Source organism: Aquarana catesbeiana, linkage group LG06 (assembly GCF_042186555.1).
Source record: "Aquarana catesbeiana isolate 2022-GZ linkage group LG06, ASM4218655v1, whole genome shotgun sequence".
NCBI classification, from domain to species: domain Eukaryota; kingdom Metazoa; phylum Chordata; class Amphibia; order Anura; family Ranidae; genus Aquarana; species Aquarana catesbeiana.
The window spans coordinates 17,800,271-17,814,722 of NC_133329.1; the positions used below are offsets into that span (position 1 = coordinate 17,800,271).

Below are 14,452 nucleotides of genomic sequence, written 5' to 3' on the forward strand. Positions count from 1 at the left end.
ACTTCTTTTGCAATTACCTTTTGAGGCTTTCCCTCCTTATGGAGGGTGTCAATGATGATTTTCTGTACAGCTGTCCAGTCTGCAGTCTTCCCCATGATTGTGATTCCTACTGAACCAGACTGAGAGACCATTTAAAGGCTCAGGAACCCTTTGCAGGTGTTATGGATTAATTAGCTGATTATAGTGGGACACTTTGAGCCTAGAATATTGCACCTTTTCACAATATTCAAATTTTCTGAGATTGTGGATTTGGGGTTCATTAGCTGTAAGCCATATTCATCACAATTATGACAAATCACGGCTTGAACTATCTTGCTTTGCATGTAATGAGTCCATCTCATATATTAGTTTCACCTTTTAAGTTGCATTAGTGAAAAAATAAATGAACTTTTGCACGATATTCTAATTTTTTCGAGTATCACCTGTAAAACATGTCCATAACTTCCTCCTTCTGTTTTCAGACTAAAATGCTTTTATTTGCAAAATAACTAACGAATGCTAAATAACTTATGAAGTTCCAGTCATTTGATCAGCAAACCCATAGAGTCTAAAGTAAGTTTTGTCATACCTACTGGTCACTTTTTGCTCTGATGTGTCTTATACCGGCCTATTTTGAGATGTTTTTGAGAATATGTTCAATTTCTTGCTTTAACCAATTAACGGGTTATTTCTCACATACAGCATATGCATACTTCCAATTACACCCCAAAATACATTCTGCTGCTCCTCCTGAGTATAGCGATACCACATGTGTGAGACTTTTACACAGCCTGGCCACATACAGAGGCCCAACATGCAGGGAGCACCTTCAGGCGTTCTAGGGACATAAAGTACACATATCATTTCTAGACTACCTCTTACACTTACGCTCCATAGCTGAGGGTCAGGGGGGATCACAGTGCTTTCCTCAGCATATCAGTCTCTCCCAATGTCCCTTGTCCCTTCCATAGCTCTGTCCATCCGGGCAAGCTTCCAGACGGGCTCACTCATTCCCAGGCTCCACCATTACTCACATATTTGGACTCTGTCAAAGGTTCTGAGGCCTTATGCACCCTGCTTCTTGACCTACAGAAGAAGGTCAGGGAAGACAAGGTGACTACAGCTATTTCTCCCATGCCCTCTGCCACCTGCCTGAGACTTAATCTCTGCAAAGGCCCTTTAGATCAGCTCTGTAGGAGACTACATCTTAACAGCTCTGGGGTGTCTGGCTTTTATGCTCCATCTGCCTAGGGCTCCACCTACCCCTGGCATTTATGTGAGCACTAACTGCACCCATTAAATGACTATAAGAGGGTTTTATATAAAAGGAAGCTAACACCTAATTACAACTTTCACTTTACCATACTATAATGGGGACAGAGTCATCTAGTGATAGGCAAGTCAACTTTACCTGCCAACTAGTGTCTTGTCATTAAAGCCCCTGGCAGGGTACCCTCCCTATGATGGGGACATGTGGCCTTGTATGGTTTAGAGGGGGATCAGCTGACTCCTTCTTTCCTGGTCAGGCAAACTGCATGTCTGGATAAAGGTCTAGCATGTGTTTTTGGGAAGGGATGCCACTCCATTTTTTTTTGTAAGGGGTTTCCCTTTTAAAATCCATACCAGGCCCTCATCAAGAATAAGGGTCTGGTATAGATTTGTAGGTGGAGGAGGGGGGGAGGCGTGCCATTTTTATTTATTTTTTTATTGTGCAAGGAACCCAATACAATTTTATTTGTTTTATTTTTGATTGTGTGGAGATTTCCCTTAGGAGTGTGTCTGTATTGGTACCATTTTTGCCTTTAACCTAAAAAGTTTGCTTCATATACCACATGCTCTGCCAGTTTACAACACAGTGCTACTTCCCCTTTTTATTAACATTTCGCTTGTTTTTTGTTTGTTTTTTTGTGTTGATAAGCTGTTTGTGATATGATACAGGCAAACCGAGTCGGGATTTTTAAAAAATAATAGCTTCGCACTGCAAAACGCTTGTTAACCGCGTTACACGCAATCCGAGGTATTATTGTACGTCCATTTTTTATACAAAGACTAATTAGTGTGTTTTGGCAGAGCAAGTTTTGTTCTTCTGGGATGACACTTTGGTTTTATAAGACGATCAGACTGGAAAACAAACATCGCTTAGCAGACATTTTTTTTTTTTTACACTCGTAGACATACTGAAAGAATACATCGAATGTCAGATATACAGAATGACACGACAACATCAGAAGTATCGTCTTATGTACAGACCATTGTGTCCATCTCTCCAGGTCTGTATTATGTAGAATATTTTTTTTTTTTTATTGACAGATTTGTAAATTTGTAGATTTTTCCCTCTTTACTTTTCTCAAAATCTTCAATAGCTGAAGGAAAAACAAATAATATTAATAATAATATTAAAATGTGGAACTGTTGGGGGACATTAGAGTGTAAGCTCCTCTGGTACAGAGACTGATGTGACTGGCTCTGTGCTCTCTGTACAGAACTGTGGTATATGTCAGAGCTATATACAGTAAATGTATACTATAGTGTGTGTGACTGTGGGGGGACAATAGAGCGTAAGCTCCTCTGGTACAGAGACTGACGTGATTGGCTCAGTGATCTCTGTACAGCACTTCAGTATATGTCAGAGCTACAGTATATAAATGTATAATAATAATAATAGTGTGTGACTGTGGAGGGGACATTAGATTGTAAGCTCCTCTGGAGACTGATGTGACAGGCTCTGTGCTCTCTGTACAGCACTGCGGTATATGTCAGAGCTATATAAATGTATAATAATGGTGTGTGACTGTGGGGGGGGACATTAGAGTGTAAGCTCCTCTGGTACAGAGACTGGTGTGATTGGCTTAGTGTTCTCTGTACAGCACTGCAGTATATGACAGAGCTATATAAATGCATAATAATAATGTGTGACTGTGGGGGGGAGGGGGGGACATTTAAGTTCAGTAATTCATAAGACAATCATAGTCCTTCACCCTTTGATCTGACATGGCTACAGGAATCTGCAAGCTTTCTTTGGATTTTTTTCCTCATGTCCCTTATCCAATTCATTTTGTAATTTTTCTGCGACTCTATCTTTCTCGTTCATATGTGCGATCCTGAGCACCATCTGCACCCTTCTCAGGTGCTCCTCCTCCGGGGTGCCAAAGGAAGATGCCGTGTCACCCCGGAAGTTTACCAGATCCAGTGCCTCGCTCAGGATGGACAGGAAGGTCTTCTCCTTCTCCGGGGTTTTGATGTGGTCCTCAGCAGTGTAGTTCTCCACTGGGAATATTCGCTCCATACCGAGGTCCCTAAACTGCTGTTCCAAAGTGCTAACATCTCCAAGATATCTTTTGGTGAGGATGATGATTGGCAGAAATCCTGGAGAGGAGAAACACAACGTTTGGATCCTTAATGAAAGAATAAATGACCACAAAGGCCAATTGGACTCTAGTCATTTGGGTGACTCGACTACGTGATTGCCTTATCTTTCAGAGGTCATTCACACCAGTCCTATCTGGCTGAATTGGGCAATGTTTCCCAATACAGTCCCAACACATAGACAGGGCAATTTATATGTTCATACCAACGTTCTGCAAAAAAAAAACTAGGACTTGTTGCATTTTTATCCAGCATTTTATACAGCATCACAATGGGCTGCTCTGCATAGAATGAAATCGTAGTTTACCACTTGCCGACCACCTAACTGGGAATTTACATCATTACTCTGACGTTAAATACCAGGGTTATAGCTGCAGATAGATGCCATAACCCTGGTATCAGTTTTTCTCGTAGGCGTCCGGCTTTCATATAAAAGTGGTCCCTGCAGCGGATCCACCTCGGGGTCACTTTTAACCACTTAAGGACTGGGCCTCTTTTTTAGCTGTGTTGTTTACAAGTTAAAAACAGTTTTTTTTGCTAGAAAATTACTTGGAACCCCCAAACATTATACATTTTTTTTTCTAACACCCTAGAGAATAAAATGGCGGTCGTTGTAATACTTTCTTTCACATCGTATTTGGGCAGCGATCTTACAAGCGCACTTTTTTTTGGAAAAAATACACTTTTTTGAATTAAAAGGCAACAGTAAAGTTAATAAAGTTTTGAAATTCTGAAAGATAATGTTACGCCGAGTAAATTGATACCCAAGATGTCACGCTTCAAAATTGCGCCCGCTCGTGGAATGGCGACAAGCTTTTACCTTTAAAAATCTCCATAGGCGACGTTTAAAAAAATTCTACAGGTTGCATCTTTTGAGTTACAGAGGAGGTCTAGGGCTAGAATTATTGCTCTCGCTCTACCGATCGCGGCGATACCTCACATGTGTGTTTTGAACACCGTTTTCATATGCGGGCGCTACTCACGAATGCGTTCGCTTTGTAGGCAAGCTTGGCGGGACGGGGCGCATTTAAAAAAAAAAAATTTTTTTTCTTATTTATTTTACCTTTTATTTTTTATTTTTACACTGTTCTTTTAAAAAAAAAAAAAAGTGTCACTTTTATGTAAACATCCCTTGTACCAGGAAAAAAGGCATGACAGGACCTTTTAAATATGAGATCTGGGGTCAAAAAGACCTCACATGTCATATTTACACTAAAATGCAATAATAAAAAAAAAATTATAATTAAAAAAAAAAAAAAAAAATGTCCCTTTAAGAGCTATGGGCAGAAGTGACCTCGCTTCCACCCTGCATTGTTATGGAGACAGGTGGGGGCCATCTTCCCCTCACTCGTCTCCATGCCAAGGAAGGAGGAACATCCGATCGCCTCTGCTGCTGCCGACCAATCCGGTAAGTGGCAGAGGGCACCAGAGAGTGGCGGGAGGGGGGGAGCCCTCTCCCGCCGCCGATAAAAGTGATCTCGCGCGGGGAATCCGCCGCAGAGACCACTTTTATCTTGTCCGGAAGTTGTTAAAGATGGTGGGAGTGCCCCTACCTTTCCGACGATTCCCGGTGGTTCCCGGGCTTGACGTTAACAATCATTTGAATGGGCTGCCGTGCCCTGCGACACACAGGAAAAAAGTCCCTGCACTACTTTGGAAATTGCAGCCCTCATGGGAATGAGTACAGCATGATTCCCAGTGTGGGTGCGCTTTCCAGTTCAGGCGGCGTGTCGTTAGGATTAATGGCACCCGCCCGTAAGTCCCACGTTTTGCTGCGCGGGTGGTTGCAGCTGCAGGAGTTTGTGCGGGTCCCACAGCGGCACCACCCGCACAGGTGTGAACCTAGCCTTAGGGCCCTCTTACACTGATAAGTTTTTCCTGCGTTTTTACCTTGCAAGAAAAATGCAGGAAAAGTGTTTCCCTTTAAATCCTTTTCACACCACTGTGTTCTGAAAAGTCCTGCATGCTGCATCTTTGGTGTGGTTTTGGAAACTGCAACAAAAACGCAGCTTCCCATTGCAATGAATAGAAGTTGTGGTAAAATTGTGGTAAAAATGCACCCGCAATTTGCGTTTTTTTTGGTGCATTTTTGAGTCGCATGTCCCTTTTTCACAGATGCAGGCCGCCCGAAAACACACCAGAAACGCAGGGGAAATGCATCTGAAACACAGCAAAATGGCGGTAAAAACACATTAATGCATTTTTTACCATGATTTTGCTACAGAGCAGCGTGAAAGTACCCCAACTAAAACAAGTGCACTCAGAATCTGCTGTACCTCTGCATAGTAACCAATCAGCTTCCAGGTTTTCATGTCAACGCCTAATTGAACAAGCTGAATTTAGAAGCTGATTGGTTACTATGGAGAGGTGCACCAGATTCTGTGTGATCCAGTTTTAGTAAATCAACCCCAATGTGTTTGCAAAAATGCACACATTAGCAGATACATGGGGGTACCAGTAAAAATCAAAGGTACCTCTGTGCATCTGCTAAATGGCGGCGTGTTTCTGTGCATATTGGGAAAGCTTGCAATTGTGCGCACAGGCTAAATACAGGAGTCATTGGGGGAGATTTACTAAAACTGGAGAGTGAAAAACCTAGTGCAGCTCTACATAGAAACAAATCAGGTTTTAGGTTTTACCGTCAAAGCTTAATTGAACAAGCAGCAGAGCTGCACCAGATTTTGCACTCTGCAGCTTTAGTAAATCAACCCCCATTTCAGTGGTGGACCCGTCCATTAGGGGCGCTGCCCCCCTAATCCATGCCCCGGCCTACATGCAGGGCACCGGACGCATTGATTTCAATGGTGTTTTTTTTTTTTAAGCACATGATTAGAACCTGAGGCTCTAATTGGCTTTAAAAAAGGGTGGGCTTGGGGCACAGAGCACTGCGCCCCGAACCCACCTAGTTGTGTGACATTAGCAAATGAATATTCTCAATTGTCTTCCTGCTTCTCCTCCCGGCCAATCAGGAAGTGGATCCTGAGACCCGAGTGGGGGGCTGCACTGATCGCTGCCACCCATCTCCCAGGGAAGGGTGCACTAATCGCTGCCATCTGTCTCCCGTGGGGGGCACTGATCACCGCCGTCCATCTCCCGTGGGGGGCACTGATGACCGCCGTCCATCTCCCGTGGGGGGCACTGATCACCGCCGTCCATCTCCCGTGGGGGGCACTGATCACCGCCGTCCGTCTCCCTTGGGTGGCACTAATCGCCGCTGTCCGTCTCCCATGGGGGGCACTGATCACCGTCGTCCGTCTCCCACGGGGGGGGGTGCACTGATCGCCGCCGTCCGTCTTCCATGGGGGGCACTGCTCGTCGCCGTGCATTTCCCGTGGGGGCACTGATCGCCGGCCGTCCTACTCCTGTGGGGGGCTCTGATCGCCGCTGTCCATCACCCACGGAGGGGTGCACTAATCGCAGACATCCGTCTCCCGCGTGGGGCACTGATCGCTGCCATCCGTCTCCCAAGGGGGGGTGCACTGATTGCCGCCGTCCATCTCCTGAGGGGGGGTGTGCACTGATTACCCCCGCCCATCTCCCGTGGGGGGCACTGATCATCGCTGTCAATCTCCCCCGGGGAGGGTGCACTGATCGCCGCCGTCCATCTTCTGCGGGGGAGGGGGCACTGATCGCCGCCGTCCATCTCCTGCGGGGGGGGGGGCAGGATTGTTTGCCGCCCCCCCCCCCTCCCCAAAATATTGAGCACCAGCCGACACTGCCTTATGTGTATTTGTCATTGAACCTCTTTCACCTTGTGACTTGCTACAAAGTTACAATGTTGCAGTCTGATCATTGGGAAGAGGAGAGACTAAGGTATTGCTTCCTCCTGCCTGCAGCAGACTGATGACATCATCTCAATCTCAGACAAAGTTACTTGACTAGATCTGTCAAGCTAGAATAAGCAGAATAGCATTACCTGTAAGCTTGTGAGCTTTTTTAAGAAATTCTTTAATTTCCTCTTTCGATTCACTCCCCATCCTACATTGTGCACTGAAAGAATAAAACAGAAAAAGAATTCCGATAAACAATTAGCTGCTTTATCTGTAGCATATTCACCTATAGGGGCAGGTTTCTTTGTATCATTATCACCCCCTTCATGCCCAGGCCAATTCTCAGCTTTCAGCACTGTCACAATTGTGCGGTCATGTAACACTGTACACATATGACATTTTTATCATTTTTTTCACATAAATAGAGCTTTCTTTTGGTGGTTTTTAATCACTACTGTGTTTTTTATTTTTTTCCTAAATAAACAAGAAAAAGACCAACAGTTTTTGAAAAAAGACCACATTTTTCTTATAAAATTTCTAATAATAATTGTTCTTCATAAATTTGGGCCAAAATTTATTCTGCAACATTTCTTTGGTGAAAATAACCCAAATGAGTGTATATTATTTAGTCTGTAGGAAAGTTACAGAGTCCACAAACTATGGTATATTTATATGAAAATTGATAAATCCTGATGTACTGACGGTCAGTCTCAATTCTTGAGGCCCTAAAATGCCAGGACAGTACAAATACCCCCCCAAATGACACCTTTTTTTGAAAGTAGACAGTCCAAGGTAAAGTAAAAGGCATGGTGTTTTTTTTTTTTTTTAATTTTTGGGGTTTTTTTGTAATTTTTTGTAGTACTTTTTTGGAAAACGCAAAAAAAAAAAAAAAATTCACAATATTTTTTTACAGACTGTCACTAGTGCGCAGTACAGCATCATCATTAACTGGTGTGGCAGTGATCAGTACGAATAAAAGTATATATATATATTTATTTTTTAAAAATATTTTATTGCATTTATTTTCCTTTTTTTTAATACGTTTTTTTGTTTTGTTTTTTTAAAACACTGTGACCAGAGCAATATAATGTTGCCACAGTAATGCCGCGTACACACGAGCGGACTTTCCGGCATACTTGGTCCGGCGGACCAAAGTCCGCCAAACAATCCAAACGTGTGTAGGCTCCGGAGGACTTTTCCGGCGGACTTTTTCCCAAAAGCCCGCCGGACCTAGATTTGAAACATGTTTTAAATCTTTCTGTCGGACTCAGTTTCTGGCGGAAAGTCCGCTCGTCTGTGTGCTGGTCCGACGGAAAGCCGCTCGTCTGTATGCTGGTCCAACGGACCAGATACGACGCAAGGGCAGGGTATTGCATTTCGCGCTCGCTGCAATAGGAAAAACAAATTTTCCTATTGTGGCAAGCGCGGGGCATACTAGGCCCTTAGGTCTGGTATGGATTATAAAGGGAAACCCCTACGCCGAAAAAATGGTGTGGGGTCCCCCCCAAAATCCATACCAGACCCCGATCCGAGCACGCAGCCCGGCTGGTCAGGAAAGGGGTGGGGACGAGCGAGCGCCCCCCCCCCGAACCGTACCAGGCCACATGCCCTCAACATAGGGGGTGGGTGCTTTGGGGGAGGGGGCACCCTGCGGGGCCCCCCCACCCCAAAGCACCTTGTTCCCATGTTGATGAGGACAAGGGCCTCTTCCCGACAACCCTGGCCGTTGGTTGTCGGGGTCTGCGGGCGGGGGGCTTATCGGAATCTGAGAGCCCCCTATAATAAGAGGGCCCCCAGATCCCGGCCCCCCACCCTATGTGAATGAGTATGGGGTACATGGTACCCCTACCCATTCACCTAGGGAAAAAGTGTCAATAATAAAACACACTACACAGGTTTTTAAAATAATTTATTAAACAGCTCCGGGGGGGTCTTCCTCCGGCTTCGGGGGTCTTCCTCCAGCTTCGGGGGTCTTCTTCCGGCTTCAGGGGTCCCTCCGGTTCCTCTTCTCCCGGCGTCTGGTTGGTTCTTCTCCGCTCTCTCCGGCCTCTTCTCCCGGTGTTCCAGTTCTTCGGCCGGCTCCTCCGCTGTCTTCAGGCCGCTCTCTTGCCAGCGGAGGTCCGGACTTCTGGGCTTCTTGGCTTCTTGTCTTCTTGTCTTCTTCCCTCTTCTCATCTCCAGATGTTGACACAATGCTCTCTCCGGCTGGACTGCTCTCTGAGGGCTCCGTTGTGACTTATATAGGCGGAGACCCCGCCCCCTTATGATGTCACAGTCCCTGGGCATGCTGGGACTGTGACGTTTTAGGGGGCGGGGTCAACATTACCCGGTGACCACGCCCCCCCAGGGCGCTCCCTCCCCCAAAGCACCCACGTTGAGGGCATGCGGCCTGGTACGGTTCAGGAGGGGGGGGGGCTCGCTCATCCCACCCCCTTTCCTGCCGGGCTGTGTGCTCGGATCGGGGTCTGGAATGGATTCTAGGGGGGACCCCACGCCGTTTTTTCGCCGTAGGGGGTTCCCTTTAAAATCCATACCAGACCTAAGGGCCTGGTATGACCCGCAACGGGGCTTGCAAGGTGTCAATCTCGCCGATAAAAGCGGCAAGATTGACTTCCTTTTCTAGTCCCGTCGCACCTGAGTCACGTTCAAAATGAACGGACTTGTCCATGTGTGGGTAAGTCCGTTCATTCTGAAAGTCCGCCGTAACTCCAGCGAACGTCCGTCGGAAAGACGGGCGGACTTAGCCCGCCCAAAAGTCCGGTCGTGTGTGGGCAAGTCCGTCCGTTTTAAAGTCCGGCGCACCTGGCGGACAAAGTCTGTCGGAAAGTGTGCCGGACCAAGTATGCCAGAAAGTCCAATCGTGTATACGCGGCATAACATTGTACTACTCTGGGGAAGAGAACAGGATTTTTTTTTTTTTTTATTACACATCATGTTTGCTTATAGTGGTGAATTACAAGCATTTTACGGAATGAAACTGTCATCACAATATAATACAGGTAATAAACCAAAAGTTCTTGCACCCCATTTGGTTTATTACCTGTATTATATTGTGATGACAGCACTGCCCATTTGTCTTATTATATTTTTCTACATTTTTTTAATATATTTTTTACCTACTATATTGAATAACCATTTTCAAACTAGATTTCCCTTAATAACTTCTGTGCCTTAAAAGTCCACGACAAGGGGATTTTGTTTGTTCTCTATAATATTGGATGTGGCACAACCTAATGCTCAAATACAGCCGACTCACCACTTGAAACTAGATTCTAAGAGGGGACCATGAAAAATTACAGAAAAAAGTGTGCACCACCCACACACAAATCCATACCAGATCCTTATTTGAGCATGCAGCCTAGCAGGCCAGGAAAGAGGGTGACAATCGTGTCCTCCTGAACCATACAAGGCCGAATGGCCTCAACATGGAGCGCACCTTGCCAGGAGAACCCCCTGGCAAAGCACCTTGTTTACAATAAGCATGAGGGCCTCCTGTCCCATGATGGACATCCATTGTCAATCATGTAGTCCAGCAATGCAGGTCCATGTCAATCACAATAAACAACGCCTGCCAACATGTCTGATCCTGGCAACCACTCCCCTGTAAATGACAGATCTGGCGAATTAAAACTAATACAAAGGGGTGGAGTCTCCTGGGTGACATCATTAACAAAATATGGACATTACCATATTTGGTCAATGATTTCATGAACATTTTTTGTTTTTTTTTTCACTTTTTTTTTCCCCTTGGTATCCACACCAGACCCTCCTCAATGACAAAAGTCTGGAATGTGCTTTTAAAGGGCACCTCATACTGTTTTTTTTTCTAGCATAAGAGTCTGGTATAGATGAAGGGAGTTTATATCCACTTTGTTTACAAGAAGAAGTAAACATATGGGAGCTGTTATTTGCTGCCAGTTTAAACCCTTCCCACTGAGCGTATACATATACACTTTATTATTATTAGTCACGATTAGGGATGAGCCTAACACCCCACGGTTCGCTTCGCTTCCAGAACATGCGAACTGAACGAAAGTTTGCGCGTACATTCGAACACCGTTAAAGTCTATGGGACTCGAACGTTCAAAATCAAAAGTGGCAATTTTAAAGGCTAATATGCAAGTTATTGTCCTAAAAAGTGTTTGGGGACCCGGGTCCTGCCCCAGGGGACATGGATCAATGCAAAAGAAAGTTTTAAAAATGGCAGTTTTTCCAGAAGCAGTGATTTTAATAATGCTTAAAGTGAAAAAATAAAAGTGAAATAGTCCTTTAAATATTGTACCTGGGGGGTGTCTATAGTATGCCTGTAAAGTGGAGTGTATTTCCCGTGTGTAGAACAGTCCCTGCACAAAATGACATTTCTAAAGGAATAAAAGTCATTCAAAACTGATTGTGGCTGTAATGTAATGTCGGGTCCCGGCAATATGGATGAAAATTATTGAGAAAAACGGCATGGGTAACCCCCCAGCCCATTACCAGGCCCTTTGGGTCTTGTATGGATATTAAGGGGAACCCCGCACCCAAATTAAAAAAAGGAAAGGCGTGGGGCCCCGAGGCCCTATATACTCTGAACAGCAGTATACAGGCGGTCCCCAAGTTACAAACAAGATAGGGACTGTAGATTTGTTCTTAAGTTGAATCTGTTTGTAATTTGGAACAGATACGTTTTTTAAGTGTAGCTCCAGCCAAAAAATCTATGTTTAAGCTTTTTGGATAACATAGGGAAGGGTTATTATCACCCCTGTAACATTTGTTTTGCTGTCTGTGCCCCTGTTCAGAAGATTTCACCACACTTTCTGTCCCAATGACAATTGGATTTTGAAAATTTGGGGTTTTTAGGGAAACAAAGATTGGTGATAAAGCATCAGTGGAGGAGACACCTTTTTCCCATATTAACTCTTACAGGAGAGAATTTCCCTTCCTAGGGGTAGATTTCCTCTCACTTCCTGTTGTCTCCCTCCGTTTGTAAGTAGGAGTCGTTTGTAAGTCAGATGTTTTAAAGTAGGGGACCGCCTGTATATACTATACGGCCTGCTCTATATACTCTGCAGAAAATTGGGCCTTAGGTGTTGGTGGTACCAGAACACTGTAAGCCCTCACAGGGCCCTGCTGTGAAATATTATATCAAAAATTGTAATTACATGCCCCTGTTGAACAGGGTCAGAAAAATTGGGCCTTTGGTGGTGGTGTGGTGGTGTTGCCACAACACTGTAAAGCCTCACAGATACTCTTGTTGAGCGCAGGAATGGGCCCTGCTGCAAAATATTACAGCAAAAATTGTAATTACATGCCCCTGCTAAACAGGGGCAGAAAAATTGGGCCTTAGGCACTGGTGCTGGTGCCACAACACTACAGCCCCTCACAGATACTCTAGTTGAGCGCAGGAAAGAGCCCTGCTGCAAAATATTACAGCAAAATTTGTAATTACACGCCCCTGCTAAACAGGGGCAGAAAAATTGGGCTTTAGGCACTGGTGCTGGTGCTGCAACACTGCAACCCCTCACAGATACTCTAGTTGAGCGCAGAAACGTGCCCTGCTTAGAAATATTACAGGAGAAATTGTAATTACACGCCCCTGTTAAATATGGGGCAGAAAAATTGGGCCTTAGGCACTGGTGCCACAACACTGTAACACTGGTGCCACAACACTGTAACAGATACTCTAGTTGAGCGCAGGAATAAGCCCTGCTGCGAAATATTACAGCAAAAATTGTAATTACATGCCCCCTGTTATACAGGGCAGAAAAATTGGGCCTTAGGCGGCGGTGGTGGTGCCACAACACTGTAACCCCTCACAGATACTCTAGTTGAGTGCAGGAACGAGCCCTGCTGCAAAATATTACAGCAAAAATTGTAATTACACACCCCTGTTAAACAGGGGCAGAAAAATTGGGCTTTAGGCACTGGGTGCTGGTGCCCTGAAACAAAAATGTTCTTAGAAGCTATCAACATGAACATTGAGGAGGAATAGGATAATCACTCAGCATAACAGGATAGTCACTCAGCCTCAGCATAGGCAGTCTTCAAGGGATCTCACATTCATGAAAAAATAATCGGTTACATCAGCATCAGGTGCTTGGTAGCTGGTGATCCAAGACTGATTCATTTTTATGAAGGTGAGCCGATCAACCAAGTCTGTGGACAGGCACACTCTATGATCGGTTACAAAGCCTCCAGCAGCACTGAATGTGCGTTCAGATAGAACACTGGATGCAGGACAGGCCAGTAGCTCAATTGCATACTGTGCAAGCTCTGGCCAGTGATCCATCCTCAAGACTCAGTAACCCAGTGGATTTTCGGTTGGAAAGGTCTCCAAGTCTGATCTTGCCCCAAAGTATTCCTACACTATGTAAATCAGACGCTGGTGATGGTTGCTGGAACCGATCAGACCTTGGGGCTGCGGACTAAAAAATTGGCTGAATGCATCGGTAAGTTGGCCACCTTCTCCACCGCTCCTTCTGTGACTGACCGAAGCCTCAGCAACACGTTGTCCAGGAGGACAAGGAAATTGTAACCTCCCAGGCTCTGGAAACGCATTACACAAACCTTTCTGCAAGGCCTCCCGAAGATATTTCATCCTCTGCTCCCTCTGCGTAGGCTGGATAAGTTTCACAACCTTACCCTTGTAAAGTGGATCAAGAAGGGTTGCCAGCCAGTACTGATCCCTTTCCTTGATACCTAGAACCCGAGGGTCCTTTCACAGGCTTTGCAGGATCAGGGAGGCCATGCAACTTAGGTTTTCTGAGGCATTCGTTCCGGAGTCCTCTGGGTCACTAAGGACGACATGATCCGCAGCCACCTCCTCCCAGCCACATACAAGTCCATGGGTTTCTGAATCCTGATCCCTTGATCTGAATTCTGATCCCTTGAAGACTGCTGCTGATGCTGAGTGCCAGGCTCCACCTCCATGCTGACACAATCCTCCTCTTCCTGTGTGATAGGTGGGCCTGCAGGAATACCGTCTGGATAAAGGGGGCCTTGAGAGGTAAGGAAGTCCTCCTCATCTTCCCTCTGTTCTGCCACAAGTGCCCTGTCCATTATTCCAGACAGCATGTCCTCCAACAGGAAGACAAGAGGGACAGTATCACTGATGCATGCACTGTCACTGCTCACCATCCTCGTAGCCTCCTCAAAAAGGTGACAGGACAGTGCATGCATCTTTGATCAGTAGCCACTGGCGTGGCAAAAAAAAAACAAGCTCCCCTGACCCTGTCCTGGTGACATACTCACACAGGTACTCATTGATGACCCTCTGCTGCGTGTGCAGCCGCTGCAGCATTGCCAAGGTTGAGTTCCACCTGGTGGGAATGTCACAGATGAGGCGGTTCTTGGGCAGG

General features: G+C 45.6%; 1 protein-coding gene across 8 annotated transcripts in view; it reads right to left on the bottom strand.

The window, feature by feature from the left end:
* Positions 1–1,703: 1,703 nt before the first annotated feature.
* The window catches only part of LOC141148206 (uncharacterized), a 38,616-nt gene continuing 25,867 nt past the window's right edge, over positions 1,704–14,452 (bottom strand). For 7 of the 8 annotated variants that reach the window (XM_073635429.1, XM_073635433.1, XM_073635427.1 and 4 more), the window contains 2 exons: positions 7,262–7,335; positions 1,704–3,345 (listed from right to left, as the gene is read on the bottom strand). In XM_073635429.1, the coding sequence (XP_073491530.1) occupies positions 2,975–3,345; positions 7,262–7,335 (445 nt within the window). In that variant the 3' untranslated portion in view covers positions 1,704–2,974. The remainder of the gene's footprint in view (positions 3,346–7,261; positions 7,336–14,452) is intronic. The other variant, XM_073635428.1, reaches the window with a different exon arrangement.